General features: G+C 39.7%; 1 protein-coding gene across 2 annotated transcripts in view; it reads left to right on the top strand.

Annotated features, from left to right (window-relative positions):
* The window catches only part of HIVEP1 (HIVEP zinc finger 1), a 236,421-nt gene that overhangs the window by 147,962 nt on the left and 63,533 nt on the right, over nucleotides 1–24,926 (top strand). For both annotated transcript variants that reach the window (XM_063451723.1, XM_063451724.1), the window contains one exon: nucleotides 15,959–16,012. In XM_063451723.1, coding sequence (XP_063307793.1) covers nucleotides 15,959–16,012 — 54 coding nt within the window. The remainder of the gene's footprint in view (nucleotides 1–15,958; nucleotides 16,013–24,926) is intronic.

The raw sequence follows: 24,926 nt of genomic DNA, 5'->3' as shown, positions 1-24,926 counted from the left end.
AAGCATTATGAATGCTTTCCTATGTGACCGGCTGAATGCGCGCGCATTCAGCCGACGGGGAGGAGAAGAGGAGGATCGGAGGAGGAGAGCTCTCCGCCCACCGCTGGAAAAAGGTAAGTTTTAAACACTTTCCCCTTTCCAGAGCCCGGCGGGAGGGGGTCCCTGAGGGTGGGGGCACCCTCAGGGCACTCTAGTGCCAGGAAACAGAGTATGTTTTCCTGGCACTAGAGTGGTCCTTTAATTTTAATGTCTTGAAGCGCACTGCCATTTTCTTGATTTTGTTTTTTTTTCATTCACCTTAGTTTTTAGTTAAATGTAAGTTAATTTAGGAACTATTTTTCTTATGGAGAGCTTGATGTTTTGCTTAAAGAAACACTATAGGGTCAGGAACACAAACATGTATTCCTGACCCTATAGTGCTAAACCCATTGTTAAGGTGGCTTCCCCCTCCCCCCCATTTACTCCCGTTAAGAGCATGAAAAACGCACCTTATTTCAAGCGCCGTGCGGGTCCGCTGGCACTGGCCCCGCCCCCTTGGTGACATCAAAATTGCTGATTTTTAGCCAATACAATGCTTTCCCTAGGGGAAAGCATTGGATTGGATACAATCTGCAAAGGGGCAGGGCCAAATGCCATTTTAGCCAATCAGCACTTCCTCGTAGAGATGCATTGAATCAATGCATCTCCATGAGGAAAATTCAGTGTCCCCATTCAGAGGGTGGGGACACTGAACGGCAGAGCTGCCTACTGTGCAGCACTGAGCCAGGAAGCCCCTCCAGTGGCCATCTGAGGAGTGGCCACTTGAAGGTGTACCTAGGGGCAATGTAATCACCGCCCCCTCTCTGAAAAGGCAGTGTTTGCATGAAAATACCTGCATATAATGATTATACTAACCAGAACAACTACATTAAGCTGTAGTTGTTCTGGTGACTATAGTGTCCCTTTAAAGGGTAACTATAGTGGCAGAAAAACAAACTTGTTTTCCTGGCACAATAGCTTTCCTCACGGACCCCACTTCCCCCGTAGTGCAGAAGAGGTTAAAAGCACTTTCTGTCGCTTACCTGGGTCCAGCGCTGATATCCCTCAGCGCTGGCTCGGGTGCACCTTCTTTCCTCTCCCGCCAACATCAACCGGTGGGGGAGACCCAATGCGCATAAAACACTTATTTGTTTGATAAAAATATAATCAATCATGTTGAGACTGTGTGTCAGATTCATTTTAGAGGTAAGCTTGCTGCCCCTGCATGAAAGCTTATTTTTGTGCAGTCATGATCAGGTCACCCATGCATGCTTTTCCAACTGCTAAATTATTTACACATATTTTGGGGGGATTTTTAGAAAATGTTTTAAAAGCAAGAAATAAGATTTGTTTAATTCTGTGACTCATCTCGGTTTCCTAAAATCCCGTGGCAGCCTCAGAGGCTTGTAGGACAAAGTGGCTTTTAAAGATTTGTCAGCATTATAGTTTACAATCTATGTGATCTTAATCTGTGAACACACAGGGTAACCTCATAGTTTTTGCATGCTAGCTGTCTGAATTATCTTGTACCAGTCATGGGAACATCTTTGCACCTTTCTGCTTGCTAACCTGTTCCCTATCCTCTCAGCCTATCGCCTTCTTAATTTGGACATTTAAGTAATTATTATAAGTGTTGGAATTAAGCTTGTTACAATAATTGCTGATTCATCCAGAAACCTATTTGGAAACATTTTATATAATGTTTATGTTATTAATTCACTTGGATTTTGACACATTATAGCAGCAAAATGATAAAGGGTTATGATATTTAGCTGAATTATATTATATTCATGCTGAATTATTTTTGCCTACCATTTCCATTCAGCGTATCCCACAATATCAGCATTTTTCCAGTATCCACTTTGCGGGGAAGAATAATAAACTGTTCATCATATTCTACCAGCTACCTGCTTGGATTATGCTAACAGGTATATTAGTTTTAGTTTGTTAAAGTCTGCAAAAAATACAGAGCTTTTGAACAGAGAGAGACAAAAACACCTCTATAGATTCACCCAGAGTGATTTAAATTACTTGTTTTGTGCAAATATTTTCACTCAGGAGTTTTTCTCGTGGTGAAAACAAGCATTGAATAAATTGCCAAGTACTCATTCCACCCGTGATTTTTCTTTTACAGCAGTGTTAGATGTATGTCTGTGTATAAGAATCACAAAACCCAGTGGTATTTGTAATTGCAATATTTTCTTGTGCTATGTTTCATTCTCTTGGCTGTACTACATGCTTCGAAATGTATCTATAACCAAAACAAGTCTGCTGCATTGCAAATTAATTCAAGTCCTCTCAGTGGTGTGTGCCTCAATATACTAATACAAAATATGAAATAAGGTGGTAGGATCATTGAGAAATAAATGCAGAATATTAGATATTTATACTTTGGAAGCTAAGGAAATAAACACATTAAATCCCTTAATGTTTTCTCGTGTCTGAAAAGCATGACGTGCTGTTTCCTCTAGGGATATGTAATCTAAAATGTTTAAGTGATGTTACACAACTTTATGAAATCCATTGTCAATGGAATAACTGCATTTGTCTGAAGCTCGGGTCTATTAAATATGTCATTTCGTTTTCTAAATCGTTTTTTATTTTTTATTTTTTATTTTATTATTAGAAAGAAAAAGAATACAAATTATAACGTGTGCAAGCATGTTCATAAATTGTACATAAATCATATAATCACAAAGCAATCTCTTTTATACAGAGAAGAAACAAGATGGATTAACTAAATAACAGGTCTCCTGGTCAATGGGAGTTAACCAATATCAAAGACACAAAAACAAAAAAATTGGGGAAAATATCAAGTGGTATCTTCACTCTCTCCTAAACATTTGTGTGTTTTTTTTTTTTTTTTGTTTTGTTTTTATTTATTCCATCACCAGAATGGCTTTGCAAAACAAAAAAAGTAAACCACAATCAATTATTTTTTTTTAACCCCTTCAGGACCGCTGACGGTTCAGGACCGTCAGCGGCAAAACGTGCGTTTGGACCGCTGACGGTCCTGAACCGTCATAACGGTTTTGGGCTACTTACCTGATCGCCGTCGGTCCCACGGCGGCGATCAGCTCTCCTCCCGGTCCAGGGGGACTGCCTGTCTGCCCGGGCAGTCCCCCCTCGGCAGATCAGGACCCCACGGCCATGTGATCACTCGATCACATGACCGCAATAGGGGTCTTTGTATCTGCCTGCAGGGGGACTGTCTGTGCTGACAGGCAGTCTCCCTGCAAGTGTAAAATAAAAAAATAAAGTGAAAAAAAAAACAATCAGTGTAAAAAAAATAATAATATGTGTATATATATATGATATATATACATGTATTATATCTATATATATAATATATGTATATATATCATATATATAATGTCACACTAAGTGTATTTTTATATTTATATATACGTATATTAATATAAAAATACACTTATATTTAAATTACACACGAATATATACAATATATATAATAACTATATATATGGTATATATATATTATTATAAAATACAAATAATATGTTAATAAAAATAAATAACAAAAAATAAAAATAATTTTTAATAATTAAAAAAAAATTATATATATATATTCAATTTTATTCTAACAGTATTTTGATATTGATATATATATATTTATATCAAAATACACTTAGAATGTAATGATATATATATCTATGTATAAATAAATAAATAAAAATAATACAAAATATACATATGTCCACATACAAAATTACATTAATAATTTCATAAATATACACGTAGACGTCAAATATATAAATATGTATATATATTAAAATTCTACGTGCATATTTATGTAATATTTGTACCTAATTAAGTAATTTTAATGATTGCAATTTGAGGGACCTGCCTGCCAACCCAGGCCAAAAGTCCAGATAATTTAATTTGCTAGCACTGTGCTTAACCCTGTAACTTTCTATGACACCCTAAATCCTGTACATGGGGGTACTGTTTTACTCGGGAGACTTCGCTGAACACAAATATTAGTGTTTCAAAACAGTAAAACATATCACAGCGATGATATTGTCAGTGAAAGTGAAGTTTTTTGCATTTTTCACACACAAACAGCTCTTTCACTGAGGATATTATTGCTGTGATATATTTTACTGTTCTGATACACTAATATTTGTGTTCAGCGAAGTCTCCTGAGTATAACAGTACCCCACATGTAGAGGTTTTATAGTGTTTGTGAAAGTTACAGGGTCAAATATAAGGCTTGATTTTACTTTTTTTTTTTTTATTGAAATTTGTCAGATTGGTTAGGTTGCCTTTGACAGCGTATGGTAGCCAAGGAATGAGAATTAGCCCCATGATGGCATACCATTTACAAAAGAAGACAACCCAAGGTATTGCAAATGGGGTATGTTCAGCCTTTTTTAGTCGCCACTTAGTCACAAACACTGGCCAAAGTTAGCGGTTTTTGCATTTTTAACACACAAACAAATATAAATGCTAACTTTGGCCAGTGTTTGTGACTAGGTGGCTACTAAAAAAGACTGGACATACCCCATTTTAAATACCCTGGGTTGTCTACTTTAAAAAATATGTACATGTTAGGTGTGTTTCGGGGATTTATGACAGATAACGGTGTAACAATGTCACTATTGATACATTTAAAATATATATATATATTGAAACAGCAATTTCCTACTTGTATTTATAGGCCTATAACTTGCAAAAAAAAGCAATAAAGCATGTAAACACTGGGTGTTTTTAAACTCGGGACAAAATTTTGAATCTATTTAGCAGTTTTTTTCATTAGCTTTTGTAGATAAGTAAAAGATTTTTCAAGTAAAAGTCCAAAAACATGTTTTTTTTTTTATTTTTCACCATATTTCATTATTTTTTTTAAATACAATATATGACATAATATAAATACTGGTATGTAAAGAAAGCCCTTCTTGTCGTGAAAAAAACAATATATAACTTGTATGGGAACCGTAAATGAGAGAGCGGAAAATTACAGCTAAACACAAACACCACAAAAGTGTTAAAACTGCTCTGGTCCTTAACGTACAAACATCGCAAAAACAGGCCGGTCCTGAAGGGGTTAAGGTTGGGTTTTGATGTCTAGAAATAGCTGAACAAAAATGACATGTCAACTGGGTTGACTTTTATTTTTATATTCAAATATTTATTTTGGAAAGTAATAATTGCATAAGGAAAAGAAAATGTGTAGAAAAATCAAAACTTCAAGGCAGAATTCCACTATATATCAAAGGGACTAGAAATGATTAGTATAGTGTTCTACTGTTGCAAATGAAAGAAGAGAGGAAGAGGGAAATGTGTGATGGAGAAGAGGGAGAAAGAAGTGGAAAATACTATTAAGACCTTGTTGAATTTGGTGTAAATTAGGGTGAAATGCCAGGCCCTGCCTTTTCTTACTTATTCTCCAAAACCCATTCTCAATGTGCCAACAGGGAGTTGAGTGGAGATCTTTAAATAAGTTTATTTTGTTTTTTTAAGGGACACTCTAAGTACCCTAACCACTACATCTTAATTTTGTATTTTTAGTTCATAGGGGTTACCCCTTTTCCAGACTATGTAAAGCATTGCTCCTTATGATGTTTTAATTTGTCCAAAAATATGCCTCCTCTAGCGGCTGTCAGACAGGCAACCACTAGAAGCACTTCCTCCGTAGGACCTTCATTTTGGATGAAAAGGCAGTGTTTACATTTTAAATACTGCAAGGACATTAAGCTGTATTTGTTCTGGTGACTATAGTGTCCCTTTAGAAATAAGTCTATCTATTTTTAATGTCACTGGCTTTTTTAATATAAGTAGGTAGATATAGATAATCGTGTTTTCTGCAAATTTTTAATCTGAACACTTTTGTCAACACACATTTCCATATGCATTCTTCGTAAAGAAAATGTTGGTAGGTGTAACTGTACACATAATTCCACAAACAGAAAAAGACTGGTGTATGGTGAAATCCATGGACCTGCGATTTTACTTTTTCTAGAGCAATATTTCCTGATACTTTGGAGAGTTTAGAGAGATGTAGTACATCTACATCAGTGTTCATTCATCCCTTCCAAGTATCCTGGAAAACCAATCCTGGTTTGAGAAGTGTACCTCACATTTCCAATACTGAGGAGGTAGAATCTACATTACATTCAATTCTAGAAAGAGCAACATTGAGGATTATGTTCCATAGTATCTGGAATATCAGAGCTCACTCCTGCTCCTACTCAGGGAAATTAGTAGTCACATGAAGTTGATCAGTATTTCAAATACTCTTCTGATACAGGGTCGCTTTTGTTTCAAAATGGGGTGGTTTGCAAAAATGTTGGGGGGTAAAAAGTGTAATTAGGGAATGATAGAAAAAAATACAGGAATAAAATATTTGAATTGCTTTTTATTTAATTCCCCTAGTGTGCAGTCAGAAAGTTATGTAATGTATGCTTTATATGCATGGCATGTATTTTGTAAAGGACTGACAGATTGCATCATTAAATGACGGCTGAGAACATATCTATATTTAGATATGAACATACAAAAATTATTATGCAAGCTGTAGGTAATCAGGGTATTTTAATGCGTACATTGTTTTTTTTACATGGAGTTGCTGTATTTTATTTTAGATCTACAGACCTTTCCTTGGATGTTATGCACATTAGCCCTAAGCAATTGTTTATCTATAATGTAATAAACATTTTGTAGTGTTGATTAGGACCTTGAGGAAAGTATATTGCTAGTTTAGCTTTTAGGGCTCCATATTCGTTCAATTTCAAAGATGGAACCTACCTGGACTATACATCAAGGTTTTCTCTTTTTAAGAGTTATGGTCTGGGGTGTAGACTAGGGCTTCCCCACCAGGAATTGCCTTGTACTGTTCCCCCTCCCAGGCAAAGGTAAGCAGGGAGGGTTGATATAATTTTTATTTTTAATTTAAAAAAATATTAAAGTATATATTTATGAATTTGCCCCCAGAGACCCCACACCACACAATAGCTCCCCCATACACACACTGCCCCCCCATACACACTCATACTATTCCCCATACACACACACTATCCCTCATACACACACACTACCCCCATACACACAATTACACAATTACCCCCCATACACACTGCCCGCCCATACACACACACTGTACCCCTCACACACTGTACCTCCCCCAAACACTGTACCCCTCATGCACAATCTGCCCCACATACACACACACACGGCACCCCTCTCACACACACACACACACACACACAAACTACATCCTTCATAAACACGTTGCACCCCTGTACACACACTGCACACTTGTACACACGCACACTGCACCCCTGTACACACACACACACACACCCCTCACACACACACACACACACACACACTGCAACCCTCACACACACAAACTACATCCTTCATAAACACAATGCACCCCTGTACACACACTGCACGCCTGTACACACACACACACACACACACTGCAACCCTCACACATACACTCCACCACTCACACATATTGCACCCTTGCCCCCTCCCCCCCCCCCACACACACACTACAGCCCCTATCCCGGCAGACCCCAGGTAAGTTGTCAAACTATTCTTAAACAGTTTGACTACTTACCCTGGGAGGGCACTACTGGCACCATAACCACTACAACATAATGTAGTGGTTATAGTGTCTGGATTGTTTCTTTAAATAATCTACCAGTGCCACTCCCAAGATTAGGGGCCCAGTACATGCCGCAACGCTGTACATATATACAACCTAGAAAATTGTTTTGACTTGGGGTTCCTTGGAAAAATCTAGAAATATTAAGAACCTAAAAAGTTTGGGAACCACTGGGTTAGCAGATGTATTATTCTAGATTATGAACAGATGATTCAAATATATATCCACGTTGCCTAATTTCAGTCCTTGTTGTGCATGGTGTAGAATGCTGTATTGCTGGGAATATTGTCCAACTGTGCCATTTTTCCAACTTCTCTACTTTGGACCAGCATTTGCAGTTTCCTTTTCATTTACTAGCAATACAGTTAAGTATTTTATGTAGAACATAAGGAACTGTCTATACAGATTGTTGAAGGGACACTATAGACACCAGAACAACTACAGCTTAATGTAGTTCTGGTGAGTATAATCATTATATGCAGGCATTTTAATGCAAACACTGCCTTTTTAGAGAAAAGGCAGTGTTTACATTGCCCCTAGGGACACCTGCAAGTGGCCACTCCTCAGATGGCCACTGGAGGGGCTTCCTGGCTCAGTGCGGCACAGTTTTCCTCATAGAGATGCATTGATTCAATGCATCTCTATGAGGAGGTGCTGATTGGCCAAAATGGTGTTTGGCCCCGTCCCCTTGCCAATTTTAGCCAATCCAATGCTTTCTCCAATTCTGATGATGACAACAAGGGGACGGGGCCAGCGTCGATGGAGCTAAGAAGCGTTAACCCATTCTGAGGGAGCTAAGAAGTGGGGGGGAGGCGAACCCACCTAAATGGTGGGTTATATACTATAGCGTCAGGAATACATGTTTGTGTTCCTGACCCTATAGTGCTCCTTTAACCTTTTTCTTTAGCCTTCATTCAATCTCTGTTGAAAATCACAATACCCCAGTAACACCCCATGTCTCCTTGTGCAAAGTGTCTAATGATGGCAGTATTAAAGATGTTGTGTCCAACATGCTCCTGAAGAGTTCCCTGACCCTTGTCTTATTATTCTTTCCTCTCTAATTTCCTGTTTCTTCTCCAGCTTAATCTTTTAACTGTCACCTGACTGTACTACCAATGGCAGACTGAGCAGTGAGACTTCAGAGGCATGATCTATACAATAAAACTACTTCATTAAGCGAAAGTTGTTTTTGGTGACTATAGTATCCCTTTAAGGGATAACCTTTTTATGTAGGGGATGCTGGATTATATTTCTCGTCTTGTAATGCAGTGTGTTTTGGCCATATACTGAAGGAAAACACCACATGTGACTTAAATGAATAAATTCTGTTGATTCTGATTATTCCAGTTAATTCTATATTAACTTATAAGGAAAGTAATTGCCTTTTAAATTGCAGAAGACAACATTTGATTTAAACTTTTTGATTTTGTGGGGGATAATACGAAATAATGCTACCTTTTAGATAACTAGGGGCTAAAAAAACCTTCTTAAACACATGAATCAAAAAGTTATTTTAATGTTTACCCATTACTCTCCTTACAAATTAAAAATAAAATAGTTATTGGGTAGAGCATTGCTGTCATTTTTCAGTATTGCAAGATGCATATTAGAGGAGGTAATAGACTGATATATTGTCCCCTACACACAGATCAGATCCATTATTTCTGCATCTCAATAGCCTATTTGGGTGTTGTGTCTTCCAGCTGTGAATATCACTGATAGGGCTGGAATGCTTCTGTTGTGTACTGTAGAATACATATTGACTGTTTAATGGTTACAGATTTATGTGGTAGCATTTGTAGTGAGAGAGCTGATCTGCTGAGACCTAACATTACACAATAACACCAAATGCCATGGAAAAAAAATGTAATAATCACTGCAATTAATACAGCATGTCTGCCTTATACTGCAATGTATCCTCGAGGCCCTGTTTTGTAGTGAAATGGTTACCGGTAATCTTTTTTGTTTGTTTGGTTTTTTTATATGTAATGCAGCAAATTCTGTACCACTGATGTATGGCTGTCACTTATTACACTTACTCTTGCTAACGTTTGAACAAAATGAAGGCTTGAACACAAAGCACTGGGTTATACACCGCATATAGGAAAATAAAGAAAAATGCTTTATTCTCATCCATATTTCTCAGAGGAAATGGCAGATGCTTTGCATGTTATATTTTGCTCATGTAAAGATATATATATTTTTTTACTTTTGCACATTTTAATATGGCGACCAATTAAATTCAATTTGTTTTTAAACTATAAAGATATGATGTCAATCGCTGACTGTTGGTGCCAACATTAACTTGGGATTTTGATGACATATACAAATCACACCATAAAAACACAGCCTTTAATATCAGTTTTAAAATATCTTATGGAAATATATTGTTTTTTGTTATGTACTAGTTATTGTGGTTTCTTGTTTGTTGTTAATTGATTATTTGATTTGTGTGTTTATTTTCAAAAGAATAGCAATTAGTCTGCATTTTGGATGACTGGCAGGCCGTCTAAATTCTGTAACTCTGAAATACCATATTGATGTATCCTAAAAGAAATGGTACAGACCTCAGGAAACATTTTCAACAATCAGTTTGGTATTCAATTATCCTGTGTATGGTAACATTGAATATTCAACAATATCCATCCTAATTTTCACATGTGTTAGGTCAATGAAGAGATATTGCATATCTTTATTATAACAGTCAGGCAAGAATATGTCATGTGTACCTGCTTGTTTCTAAATATATCTTAAGATGTTGATCTGTTGACCTTACAAGAAGTTGGGATCCTGTTTTTCATTAGTCAGTTATTAGATAATGAGATGATTAAAGGGACACTATAGTCACCTGAACAACTTTAGCTTAATGAAGCAGTTTTGGTGTATAGAACATGCCCCTGCAGCCTTACTGCTCAATCCTCTGCCATTTAGGAGTTAAATCCCTTTGTTTATGAACCCTAGTCACACCTCCCTGCATGTGACTTGCACAGCCTTCCATAAACACTTCCTATAAAGAGAGCCCTATTTAGGCTTTCTTTATTGCAAGTTCTGTTTAGAAACATAGAAACATAGAAACATAGAATGTGACGGCAGATAAGAACCATTCGGCCCATCTAGTCTGCCCAGTTTTCTAAATACTTTCATTAGTCCCTGACCTTATCTTATAGTTAGGATAGCCTTATGCCTATCCCACGCATGCTTAAACTCCTTTACTGTGTTAACCTCTACCACTTCAGCTGGAAGGCTATTCCATGCATCCACTACCCTCTCAGTAAAGTAATACTTCCTGATATTATTTTTAAACCTTTGTCCCTCTAATTTAAGACTATGTCCTCTTGTTGTGGTAGTTTTTCTTCTTTTAAATATAGTCTCCTCCTTTACTGTGTTGATTCCCTTTATGTATTTAAATGTTTCTATCATATCCCCCCTGTCTCGTCTTTCCTCCAAGCTATACATGTTAAGATCCTTTAACCTTTCCTGGTAAGTTTTATCCTGCAATCCATGAACCAGTTTAGTAGCCCTTCTTTGAACTCTCTCTAAGGTATCAATATCCTTCTGAAGATAGGGTCTCCAGTACTGCGTACAATACTCCAAGTGAGGTCTCACCAGTGTTCTGTACAATGGCATGAGCACTTCCCTCTTTCTACTGCTAATACCTCTCCCTATACAACCAAGCATTCTGCTAGCATTTCCTGCTGCTCTATTACATTGTCTGCCTACCTTTAAGTCATCAGAAATAATCACCCCTAAATCCCTTTCCTCAGATGTTGAGGTTAGGACTCTATCAAATATTTTGTACTCTACCCTTGGGTTTTTACGTCCAAGATGCATTATCTTGCACTTATCCACATTAAATGTCAGTTGCCACAACTCTGACCATTTTTCTAGTTTACCTAAATCATTTTCCATTTGGCTTATCCCTCCTGGAACATCAACCCTGTTACATATCTTAGTATCATCCGCAAAAAGACACACCTTACCATCAAGACCTTCTGCAATATCACTAATAAAAATATTAAAGAGAATGGGTCCAAGTACAGATCCCTGAGGTACCCCACTGGTGACAAGCCCAAGCTTCGAATATACTCCATTGACTACAACCCTCTGTTGCCTGTCACTCAGCCACTGCCTTACCCATTCAACAATATTGGAATCCAAACTCAAAGATTGTAGTTTATTGATAAGCCTTCTATGTGCAACAGTGTCAAAAGCCTTACTGAAATCTAGGTAAGCAATGTCTACTGCACCACCCTGATCTATAATTTTAGTTACCCAATCCAAAAAATCAATAAGATTAGTTTGGCATGATCTCCCTGAAGTAAACCCATGTTGTCTCTGGTCTTGAAATCCATGTGTTTTTAGATGTTCAACAATCTTATCCTTTAACATGGTTTCCATCACTTTCCCCACTACTGAAGTAAGGCTTACTGGCCTATAGTTGCCCGACTCCTCCCTATTACCTTTCTTGTGAATGGGCACAACATTCGCTAACTTCCAATCTTCTGGGACTACTCCTGTTATCAATGATTGGTTAAATAAATCTGTTAATGGTTTTGCTAGTACACCACTAAGCTCTTTTAATAGCAGTTTAATTAAGATTTTCTTATTCCCTGCTATGTTAATAGCTTGCTAGACCCTGCAAGAGCCTCTTGTATGTGATTCAAGTTCAATTTAGAGATTGAGATACAATTATTTAAGGTAAATTACATCTGTTTGAAAGTTAAACCAGTTTTTTTTTTTTTCATGCAGGTTCTGTCAAGCATAGCCAGGGGAGGTGTGGTTAGGGCTGCATAAACAGAAACAAAGTGAAAAAACAAACTCCTAAATGACAGTGAATTGAGCAGTGAAATTGCAGGGGAATGATCTATACACTAATACTGCTTTATTTAGCTAAAGTACGGTAATTTAGGTGACTATAGTGTTCCTTTAAACAGATCTGGGGAATTGCATCTATAACGCTAAGCCCTCCTAACTCTAAATAAACCTATCCTTGCCCTCAATGTCTCTTAACCCTATAAAAAATCCAGACCTTTATCTTCCCTATTTCCTTTGTTTTGTCTTTTTTTTTTTTTTGGATGCACCTTCAGTTTTGTTGAGAGTGAGCAGGGTGGAAAACACAATTTATTTAATTTGATCTATTTTATTTATTTATTTAGTGATTTTATTTTAAATTGGATTGTTTTAATTAAAGAGACTCTCCAGTGCCAGGAAAACAATCCGTGTTCCTGGCCCTGCAGGTCCCCTCTTCCTCCCACCTCCCATCCCCGGTTGTTGAAGGGGTGAAAACCCCTTCAGTCACTTACCAGAGGCAGCGACATGTCCCACGTCGCTGCTTCTTCCTCCGCCGACGCTCCTCCCCTTCATTACGTCAGCCGGCGGGGGAGACTGATCCCGCCCGCCAGCTGGGGAGACCTAATGTGCATGCGCATTAGAACTCTCCATTGGAAAGCATTGAAAATGCTTTTCAATGCTTTCCTATGGGGATTTTAGCAACGCTGGAGGTCCTCACACAGCGAGAGGACATCCAGCAACGCTATAGCACAGAAAACCTGTGCTATGGACCAGGAAGTGCCCTCTAGTGGCTTTCTAGTAGACCGCCACTAGGGGAGGACTTAACCCTGCAAGGTAATTATTGCAGTTTATGAAAACTGCAATAATTACAGTTGCAGGGTTAAGGGTAGTGGGAGTTGGCACCCAGACCACTCCAATGGGCAGAAGTGGTCTGGGTGCCTGGAGTGTCCCTTTAATTGCTTTTGTGGAAAAAAAAATTCTGTTTATATTATAGCTCAAAGGTTATTAAGTATGAAACATGGATTAGTTATATAGGATAAGGTTAGGCTTTATGTTCATGTAATATTTACATTTTGGTTAATTTAATTTGTGTCTGCAAAGATAACATGCACTTTCCCACAGCAACAATGCTATAAAATAAACATACAAAGTTCAGAAACAGACCTTAATTCCATTGTTATGTTCTGTACACACAACAAACACATTTCATTTGAGTTGAATCTGTACATTAAAAAATCATGATTGATTAGTAATTTAATTGAGTATAGCGAAAGTGAACTAAGGTGAATGAAAGACTGAATTGCTATATCTAACTATGCCTTTAGTGAATGCCCCAATGTCCATTAAAAAATAATTTTCCTTGTAAATTTCAGCGCTTTGCTTAGAATTTCACGGAGTTGTTATGTTTACTTTTCTCTTTTGGTCTAAAATGAAAATTATATCAAAGCTGTATGAAAAATCAATATAAATGTTACGAATGGCAGGCACCTAAGGGCATGCTGCTGTGTTCTCATAGTTGAAAGTGGTTTGGTTTTGTTCAGTACAGTTTCTAGACGGTTATCTGAGAGGTGTGATCCATTTCTGCAGTTTAATATTAGGATTCGTGCATGTGTGATAGAACTCAATCCTGACAAGCACACTTTTTATGCGGCAAGAGGGGAGCTTGGGAGGACCAGGAGGAGGACACAGTTGCCAGGAACCCAGAGGTACAATGCAGGTGACCAAGTCTCACTATGACTTGGGGAAGGCAGTGAGTATGCCCGCCACATCTGAGAGCTCACTGGAGCTAATGGAAGAGTAAGATAATCTGTCTGGCTCTCTGACAGCCAGGGAGGCATTTCTTAATTGATTTATAAAAATGCAGATTTCTTATGGAACACTTTTTAATTATAAAGCACATTAGTAAGCTGAAGTGGTTTGTGTGTAGAGTGAAATGTAGGCAACATTTACCATTTGGAAAAATTCTCACACTCAAAAGGCAAGGGGATTTTTCCAAATCAGAGTAGTGCAAGCATATCAAGAGATTTGCTAACAATGCACAGCATAACCTAGTCAGCCCGTGGCAAAGTGCTTCTAAAGATTACACAAGGGCAATCCAGAGTGGTACTGGCCAGAGTGGTTGTCACACAGTCTAGTGCGCTCTTGACCTTCCTTGGAAAGCTCAGATATTTTCAGTTTATCTGTCTCTTTTTCAGGCAGATCTTCCACCTCACAGTTTTGACACTAAGCACCATAATCTCTATAATTTATGTGGCAGTTACATTGTAAATAATCTGTAGAGGTCATCAGATGTTTCTTTGTAAAACTGATTTGAAGCTGTTTGATAAAAGCCAGGGTTCTTCTCCTTGGCACTCATAGCACAGCCTCACCCTCCCGCAAAGATACCAGTATCCGTTGTGTAAGTACTGGAGGGGACCTACCAGGTGAAAGCAGTGGGGGTTGGTAACCACACTGAGTTTTTGCAGTGATGGTGCTTAGAGTGCTTTAAGCAGTGACAGTAAGTTTAAAGCTATAGATTTTTTTTAACCTGCAATAGATATTTACAATAAAGGATTTTGTGTTTAAAAAAAACAAACAAACAAAAAAACAAAAAAAACATTTCAGCTGTGACATTGATTGACTTGTTAATAGAATAATATGCTGTTTTCCAAACCGCAGGCATGTTTCTGCAATGCACGTGGCCAACAAGTGCATCATTTATTTTTTTTACCCTACCTACAGGCATCTTCACTCTGTGTAAGTACACACAGAAAAATAACCTTGGCCATTTGAATGGATACTAAAGTTGTTTTTATTCTTTGCATCATTGTAGGAAGCAAAGGATACACTAATTCTGCTGTCTGATTGGTGGAAAACAGATAATGTCTTTTTATATTTACAGTGTGTTCACTCCTCGCCACCTGATAAATGCATGCACGGACAGCATCCTCTCAGACCCACCCAGTGAGCATTGTCTGTTAGCTATTGAGTGTCTCACTAATGCACATTGAGACTAGTTCCAATCCTCTATATCTGTTACATGGGAACATTTAGATTACTGACTGTCGGAAAATGAGGCAACCTGCAAATGGCAAAATGGCATGCATCTTAAAAGGGACATGCAAATAAATCACCGTACTCAAGCATATATTTATTTATTTACACCTCTGATTCTGGAAAAAACATTTGACCTATATTTGCCCATAAGCAACTCAGAGTGCTTGCTATAGTGCTTGTTCACCTGAGTGACAATGCACCAGTCTTGATTCAGCAGCATCTAATGTTTTGCTTAGTCTTGTGAGTTATTAACATTTTTGCACCTCGTGGTGGCTTGATTTACCAGAACAATGTCTATTTTAGCATTCTAGATTGAAAATACTCCTATGTCAAATACGACTGATTATTTGTCCCAGATATTAATTATTCCCTTCTGTATTGTGTTGAATGCTTGACTTTTATATATAATTGAACCAAATAAAAACACATTGTGTCTGTTGTGTATTCATGTTTTTCTTTATTTTCTATTTCTGTTTGTAGATAAAATAGAAGAAGCACAAAAAAAGCTGAATAGTCCAGAGGAACCCCAAAAGGGTAAATATTCTGTTGTCGCTATAACTTGGCTTATTGCACTTACACCTATGAAGAGATTTTTATGGGCTATTGTTAATGCTGCCTTTATAAAAAATACATACATCTTTCAATCAGCTCTAGCTTAGACTTGTAGCCCACAGTACATGCATAGCAGTGGTAATGGAGACATTTGGCCTCATTCCCCTATTGCATCCTGAACGATTTTTGTTTGCTCTGAATTACCAGTAAATAGATGTTGATTTGGGGGTAGTAGGGCAAAAAAAGAAAAAAGGTTAGAGCAGGGGTTCCTAATTATTTTTTCCCGTGGAACCCTTTGACATAGTGTCTCAACATCGATGAACTCCCCCCGGTAAAAAAAAAAAAAATTGCGCAGTTTCTTTGTATGTGCCAGTGTGTGTCTGTGTTTGTATGTGCCCGTGTGTGTATCTGTGTGTGTGTGGGTATGTAACTGACACACAGATACACACACACTGGCACATAGTCGCACACAGATACACACACTGACACACAGATACACAGTATGTATGTATCTATCTATCTGTGTGTCAAGGTGTGTGTATCTGTGTTTGTATGTACCGGTGTGTGTCAAGGTGTGTTTGTATGTACCATTGTGTGTGTAACACACAGATATACACACACACTGGCACATAGTGGCACACAGATACACACACTCAGATACACATACACACACTCAGATGCACACAGTGACATATACACACATCATGACTCACAAATACACACACACTCAGATACACACAGTGACATATACACACACTTACACCCACAGAAACACACACTGGTACATACATACACTCAGATACACACAGTGTCATATACAAACACTGACAGACACACAGGCACATACAAACACACTGATATACACTGGCACATACACACACACACAACCCATGGGGCCCCGGTGCGAAAACTGATCCGTGGGCTCCCCCGCGCGGGCTGGGGCCGCAACACATGGCGGCGGACACCTGGTCGCAGGGCTGCGACCCGTGTGACCGCGGTATGTATGCCTATGCATGCAGATACACATACACTTAAAGGACCACTACAGACACCCAGATCACGTCAGCTCAATTAAGTGGTCTGGGTGCCAGGTCCCTCTAGTTTTAACCCTGCAGCTGAAAACATAGCAGTTTCAGAGAAACTGCTATCTTTCACTGAGGGTTAATCCAGTCTCTACTGGCTGTCTCATTGACAGCTGCTAGAGGAGCTTCCGCGATTCTCACTGTGAAAATCAAAGTGAGAAGACGCTGAACGTCCATAGGAAAGCATTGAGTAATGCTTTCCTATGGGCGGTTTGAATGTGCGCGTGGCTCTTGCCAAGCATGCACATTCGAGCTGAGAGGCGGATCGGGGTGGAGAGTTCCCCAGCGCCAAGGGAGTCCGGCGCTGGAGAAAAGTAAGTGCTTAAGACACACACACTCTCACGAACCGACGCATACACACTAGCTAATAGACACACACTCAGTGACAGACATACATACACACTCACTGAGACTGACACACACTCACTCACTTACAAAACACACACTCACCAACAGACGCACATAAACTCACTGACACACTCTAATACTAACACACACACTAACACTAACACACACTAACACACCCACTCTAACACTAACACACACATGCACACACGCACACACACTAACACACACACTCTCTAACACACACACTAATACACACACACTCTAACACTAACACACACACACACACTCTAACACTAACACACACACTCACACTAACACACACTCTAACACACACACACACACACACACACTTTAACACACAAACTCTAACACTAACACACACACTCTAACACTAACACACACACACGCACTCTAACACTAACACACACACTTTTTTTTTTTTATTAAATCCCCCCAGCCTCCCTACATTTGGGAGTGCTGAAGGGATTCCCTGGGGTCCAGTGTTGTCACCCAGCAGGCAGGCTGGTGGGCGCGCGAGGGAGCACTCTCCCCTGTGTGCTCCCTGTTCAGCTCCCTCGCGCTCCGTGTACTGATAGCGGAGCCGGAATATGACTTCCTCTTCCGGCTCCGGCATCAGTACGCTGCACGCGAGGGAGCTGAAGAGGAAGCACTCAGGGGAGAGTGCTCCCTCGCGCGCCCGCCAGCCTACCTGCCCGCCGGGTGATACCAAGGCCAGCCTCGGGGGGCCCTGAGGTGGCCGGCTCCTGGGCCCCCCAGGAGAAGAGGCTGGCCACAGTAGCATACATACCGAGTCGCAGGGCAGCCGGGCCCGGTCGCAACCCGGTATGTACGCCACTGCACACACCCCAATACACATATACTGACATAGATACATACACACACTCAGATACACACAGTGACACATAAACAAATCTTGACATATAGATACACACACTGACACACACACACTCCTTGACAGACACACAAGCACATACAACCTCCCTAACAGACACGCATACAATGTATAATTTTTTTTTTTTTAATTTTACTCCACCCAGCCTCCCTACCTTTGGGAGTGCTGGCATGGAGTCTCTATGTCTCTGTGGTCCAGTGGGGCTGCTGGGCTGGGAGTGCGGTCCCTGTGGTCCAGTGGGGCTGCTGAACAGCAGGCGTCGAGGGATAAGTGATCTTCCTGCTCAACTCATTTGCACGCCACTTAGTGATGCCGGGGCCAGAGTTATGTCATATTCCGCCTCCGGCATCACTGCTGTGTGCGCGAGGGAGCTGAGCTGGGGAGAGTGCTTGCTCGCTGCCTACGCCCATTTTGTTTTACAACATTTTGGCGGAACTCCATTTGTGTGCTTGCGGAACCATAGGATTCCGCGGAACACCAAAAAGAAGTCTGACACAATGGAATAGAGGGATATAGAATGACAAACCACCCAGTGGAGAGTGTGTAACAGGAAGAGAACTAAATGTCTAAGAGGGGATTGTAATTAAAAAAAGATAACATAGGACGAGAACTAAGAAAAACATATAATAGTAAGGAAAAAAGAAAAGGTGTGATTTTCAACGTTAGTAAATAGAGGAAAACAAGGAGTACAACTCTAGCTTGTTCTTGTGGTGGGGATACAGCTGTTGGAATCTTTAATATATTTTATTTGTATTTATGTTTTAATTTATATACCGTATATACTCGAGTATAAGCCGACCCGAATATAAGCCGAGGCCCCTAATTTTACCCCAAAAAACTGGGAAAACTTATTGACTCGAGTATAAGACTAGGGTGGGAAATGCAGCAGCTACTGGTAAATTTCTAAATAAAATTAGAGTCTAAAAAAAATATATTAATTGAATATTTATTTACAGTGTGTGTATAATGAATGCAGTGTGTGTATAATGAATGCAGTGTGTGTGTATGAATGCAGTGTGTGTATATGAATGCAGCGTGTGTATGAGTGCAGCGTGTGTATGAGTGCAGCGTGTGTATGAGTGCAGCGTGTGTATGAGTGCAGCGTGTGTATGTGTGCAGCGTGTGTATGTGTGCAGCGTGTGTATGTGTGCAGTGTGTATGTGTGTGTATGTGTGCAATGTGTGTATGTGTATGAGTGCAGTGTGTGTGTATGAGTGCAGTGTGTGTGTATGAGTGCAGTGTATGAGTGCAGTGTATGTGTGGTGTGTGTGTGTATGAGTGCAGTGTGTGTGTGTATGAATGCAGTGTGTGTATGAATGCAGTGTGTGTGTGTATGTGTGCAGTGTGTGTGTGTATGTGTGCAGTGTGTGTGTGTGTGTTGCAGTGGTGGGGGGTGGGCAATTTTATAATTTTATTTATTATTATTTTTTATTATTTTATATTATTATTTATATTTTTTTCATTATTATTTCTTCTTCTTATTTTTTATTTTCGTCCCCCCTCCCTGCTTGATACATGGCAGGGAGGGGGGCTCCTTCCCTGGTGGTCCAGCATTGGTATTTCAGTGGGGGGAGAGGGGGCTGGCAGAGATCTTACTTACCCGTCCTGCAGCTCCTGTCAGCTCCCTCCTCCTCCGCGCCGTCCGGTCAGCTCTTCTGTCAGCTCACACTGTAAGCGGCTCTCGCGAGACTTACACTGGGAGCTGACCGAGGTGCTGAACGGACGGCGCGGAGGAGGAGAGAGCTGACAGGAGCTGCAGGACGGGTAAGTAAGATCTCTGCCAGCCCCCTCTCCCTCAGTCTGTATTATGGCAATGCAAATTGCCATAATACAGACTATTGACTCGAGTATAAGCCGAGTTCTGGTTTTTCAGCACAAAAAATGTGCTGAAAAACTCGGCTTATACTCGAGTATATACGGTAATATATCAGATGTAGTCAACTGTCTGCACTCCAGGTCTGTACCTCCCATAATGCTCTTATAGCCATAATTCCAGCAAAGTAACCGGTGTGAATTGCTGAAGATTGCCTACCAATGTTACTATATAATAACCACATAAAGATCAGTGGAGTATGAACATTGAATTTAATTTGTTGAAACACACAGATTATAGAAGGACAGTCCATTAGCATCTGTTTTGTCAGGTAGAGATATATTAACATAGGCAATGATGTATAACAAGATACACAGGCAATGGGGGAAACCTAATGCACATCAAACCAGTGCTTTCCTATGGGGGATTTGAAGACGCTGGCCGTCCTCATGCAAAGCGTGAAACTCTGTGAAAGGCCAGGAAGCACCTCTAGTGGCAGTCTAAGGATAAGTCCACTGGCCACTCATCAGATGGCTGATATAGGTGCTTCCTGGGTCAGTGCTGCACAGTTAGCAGCAATGTCATTCAGTATCTTCTCCCTCTGCATGACACGGAACTTTCCTCGTAGAGATGCGTTGATTCAAGGAGATGCGTTGATTCAGTCCAAGGAGGAAGCGTAATAGAGAGGAGTACGAGGTATAAATGGAGATGATCGTAAAAGAGATAGAGAAGAGTAGAAGTCTCAGCCATTTCTATGGGGAAGCATTGTGATTGGCTCAGACCACCACTTCTTGTGATGTCAGCAGACAGCAGGCAGGGCAGAGACAGACAGGGGCAGAGCCAGCAGCTGCAGACTTGAAAATTAGTAAGATGTTACTATATTTATGTGGGCAAAGGGTACTAGATGGTGGTTTTAACACTATAGGGTCAGGAATACATGTTTGACCCTATAGTATTCATTGAAATGATAACACTTTAGAAACCAAAATTAAGTGGTATGAAGAGTTTCAAACATATTCCGAACAAATGAGTTGTGGAAATAGATATCACGCCCCCTGACTTGACTCTTTTCCAATGAGAGTGTGCACCTTATAGAGTTATGAAATGCATTAGATACACTATTTTAGTGGTATTAGGTTGGATGCTCTTTTAAAAAACACATGAATTCAATCGGTTATTAAAATATTTTAAAATCTGACTTGGCTTAGCAAATGCAATGTAACATAACATGTTGCCGTTTTCTCTTGTAAACAAGTGTAAATCTTCAATTATTTTACTACTTTATCCTTGAAATAGTACTTTTCTATGTTTGAGTGCTTATTTTTCTTTGCCTGTTTTATTCTGAATAATGTATCAAACGGCAGTGTTTCTCTGAAAAAGCAGTAGTTGGTCATGAAAATACCTAACTGCATAGAAAGATGTAAATTTTCGATCCACATAAAAGGCCACATAAAGTTTTATTTAAAATGGGTAATGTCTCGACAGAAACTGTTGCTTGTTTTCTGTAAAAAGTAGGGCTTAAAACGTCATACGACCTTAACTTTTAAAGATATACTTCATTTTATCAGTATATTCTTTTGTATGAAATGATGGTGTCTGAATGCTTACATGTCTCTGTTGCTGGATTAAATTTCCCATAATTTTTTGCCTTAGCTATAGGATAGCAGAGAATTATATTAGGGATCGACCGATATAGATTTTTTTAGAGCCGATACGATCATCTGTGAACTTTCAGGCCGATAGCCGATAACTTGCCGATATTCTGTACATTTACCATTTTGTGTTTGTGTAGTGTGTATAGTGAATGCAGAGTGTGTGTTTGTGTAGTGTGTATAGTGAATGCAGTGTGTGTAGTGTGGGTAAAGTGAATGCATTGTGTGTGTTTATAATACAGTATGTGTGTTTGTGTAGTGTGCATAGTGAATGCAGAGTGTGTGTTTGTGTAGTGTGTATAGTGAATGCAGTGTGGGTAAAGTGAATGCATTGTGTGTGTTTATAATACAGTATGTGTGTTTGTGTAGTGTGTATAGTGAATGCAGAGTGTGTGTTTGTGTAGTGTGTATAGTGAATGCAGTGTGTGTAGTGTGGGTAAAGTGAATGCATTGTGTGTATATATAATACCGTGTGTGTGTTTGTGTAGTGTGTGTGTATATAATGCAGTGTGCGTGTTTGTGTAGTGTGTGTGTATATAATGCAGTGTGTGTGTGTGTTTGTGTAGTGTGTGTGTATATAATGCAGTTTGTGTAGTGTGTGTGTGTGTGTGTTTGTGTAGTGTGTGTATACAATGCAGTGTATGTGTGTGTAGTGTGTAGTGAATGCAGAGTGTGTGGTTGTGTAGTATGTATAGTGAATGCAGTGTGTGTAGTGTGGGTAAAGTGAATGCATTGTGTGTGTATATAATGCAGTGTTTGTGTAGTGTGTGTATATAATGCAGTGTGTGTGTGTAGTGTGTATATAATGCAGTTTGTGTGTTGTGTGTGTGTGTGTATAATGCAGTATGTGTGTATATATAATGCAGTGTGTGTTTGTGTAATGTGTGTGTGTATAATGCAGTGTGTGTGTTTGTGTAGTGTGTGTATATATAATGCAGTGTGTGTGTTTGTGTAGTGTGTGTGTATATAATGCAGTGTGTGTGTGTTTGTGTAGTGTGTATATAATGCAGTGTGTGTGTTTGTGTAGTGTATGTTTATATAAGCAGTGTGTGTGCTTGTGTAGTGTGTGTGTGTGTGTGTGTAAATAATGCAGTGTGTGTGTTTGTGTAGTGATGTAGTTTGTGTAAAATGGGGGGGGGCATTTTTTTTTTATTTTAATATTTCAATGTTTTTTGTTTGTTTGTTTAGTCCCCCCTCCCTGCTTCTTACCAGGGAGGGGGGATATAGTAATCCCTGGTGGTCCGGTGGCTTGTTAAGTACTGGGGGGCCCGCAGCAAGCTGTTTCTTACCTTTCTTGCAGCTCCTCCAGCTCCCCAGTGTAAATCTTGCGGCCCTTAGTGCCGCGCGGAGCGTTGCCATGGTAACCCGTGGCAATGCTCTACGGCCGCGGGACTCGCGAGATTTGCACTGGGGAGCTGGAGGTGCTGCAAGAAAGGTAAGAAACAGCTTGTAATGAGCCCGGCGGTCCTAGGAGGTATTATCAGCAATATCGGTTATAGGCCGATATCGGCCAGACCGATAATCGGTCGATCCCTAAATTAAATGGGTTCTAATTCATTAAAGCGGCACTGTCATGGCTGAATCCCGTTTTTTTTAACCCCCCCTCCCGACTCCACTACATCTAACTGACCCCCTAGTCAACCCTAAATGCCCCTAAGCCCCCCATATTACCTATTTTTTTAACTTTACTTTGTGCCCGGACCTATGTTCAGGGCACCGCCATCTTTGTGTGGGTAGATGAAGTCCCTGTGGGACACGTCATCTGCCCACACTAGATAGCGATGTGAAATTCCTGCACGTGCCCAGTTAAACACTTGGACATGCGAACGGGAATTTCATCCCTTCATTCATTTGAATTTCTATTCATTCATTCGTCAGAAAGACGAATGAATTAATAGAAATTTCAAACGAACAAACAAACACCGAATATCAGTGTTCGTTTGTTCGTTCAGTTTATTACAAGGAGGGAGCTACCGGTTCGCAGCTCCCTTCTTGTAACATGTAAAAATAGAAGCGGCAGGGAGCAGTGCTCCCCGCCACTTCATAAGCCCCCCATGTCCTCCCTCACTCTATGGGGGTCAATATGACCCCTATAATAGCATAAGGGAGAATAAAATCTCCTGAATGCCCCCCTACTCGCTATACCCCTACTCGCTATACGGGTGGGGGCCATAAAGGAAAATGGGGGGGGAGCTATTTTTTTGCGCTCAGGTTTTTTTGTTTTATTTTTTTACAAGTTCGACGGGTAATATGGTTTTCATTTAGCCTTTTTTGGGGCTGAAAAATGAAGATTTTAGAAAAAAGAAGACATCAAATGGTAAGTTTTATATTTTTTACAGGTAGTTAGTTCTTTTATTCCTCCCTCACTATTTTTAGGGTGAAGGGTGTAGGTAGGGGATTATTTTTTATTTGGGTGGGGGGGTGACTAGGGGCACCCGTGGCAGGAATCAGATCGGAGTTTGATTCATTAGAATAAAATTCAGATCCGAACAAAGTCCCAAATTGCATCCTAACACGAATGAACAAACTGTTCTCATTCTGTTAGGATGCAATTTGGCAGTTTTGCCAGCGTTCTGACTAAGTGACAGAACGTTCGGGAATACTGACAGGAAGCATCGCAGGAACTTGGAGGAAAGCTAAGAATTGTGGGAAAATTTCACTGACCACCGGAAATGAAGCACACTTTGCTACTCCGCTGGTTAGAGATGGTCAGGCGTAGGAAACCTCCATAAGACAAGTAGTCCCTACTTTGTCTTATGTTTTAAAGAAAACTAGAGCAGACAGGAAGAAATGAAGAACATATCCTGACAGAGGAAGAGAAGACGAAGCGATTAAAGAAAGGTAAGTTCGGCATGACAGTGCCGCTTTAACTACTGGGGTAAATCGATTTAACACCCCTGATGCAATGTATAAATACACATTAAGTCATTGCTGACCCCTTAAATTACATGCAAACAGAATCACCCAACTATTGGACATTTATTGTTGCAATTCAGTGATTGAATACATTTCTGTCTGCTGTTCAAGGGTTTTGTGTTGCCTGAAAATTAGTTGGCATTTTTTTAATAGGGGTCGATGCCAAGAGTAA

Source organism: Pelobates fuscus, chromosome 4, assembly GCF_036172605.1.
Source record: "Pelobates fuscus isolate aPelFus1 chromosome 4, aPelFus1.pri, whole genome shotgun sequence".
Lineage (NCBI taxonomy): Eukaryota > Metazoa > Chordata > Amphibia > Anura > Pelobatidae > Pelobates > Pelobates fuscus.
This window is presented reverse-complemented; position numbering and strand designations above follow the sequence as displayed.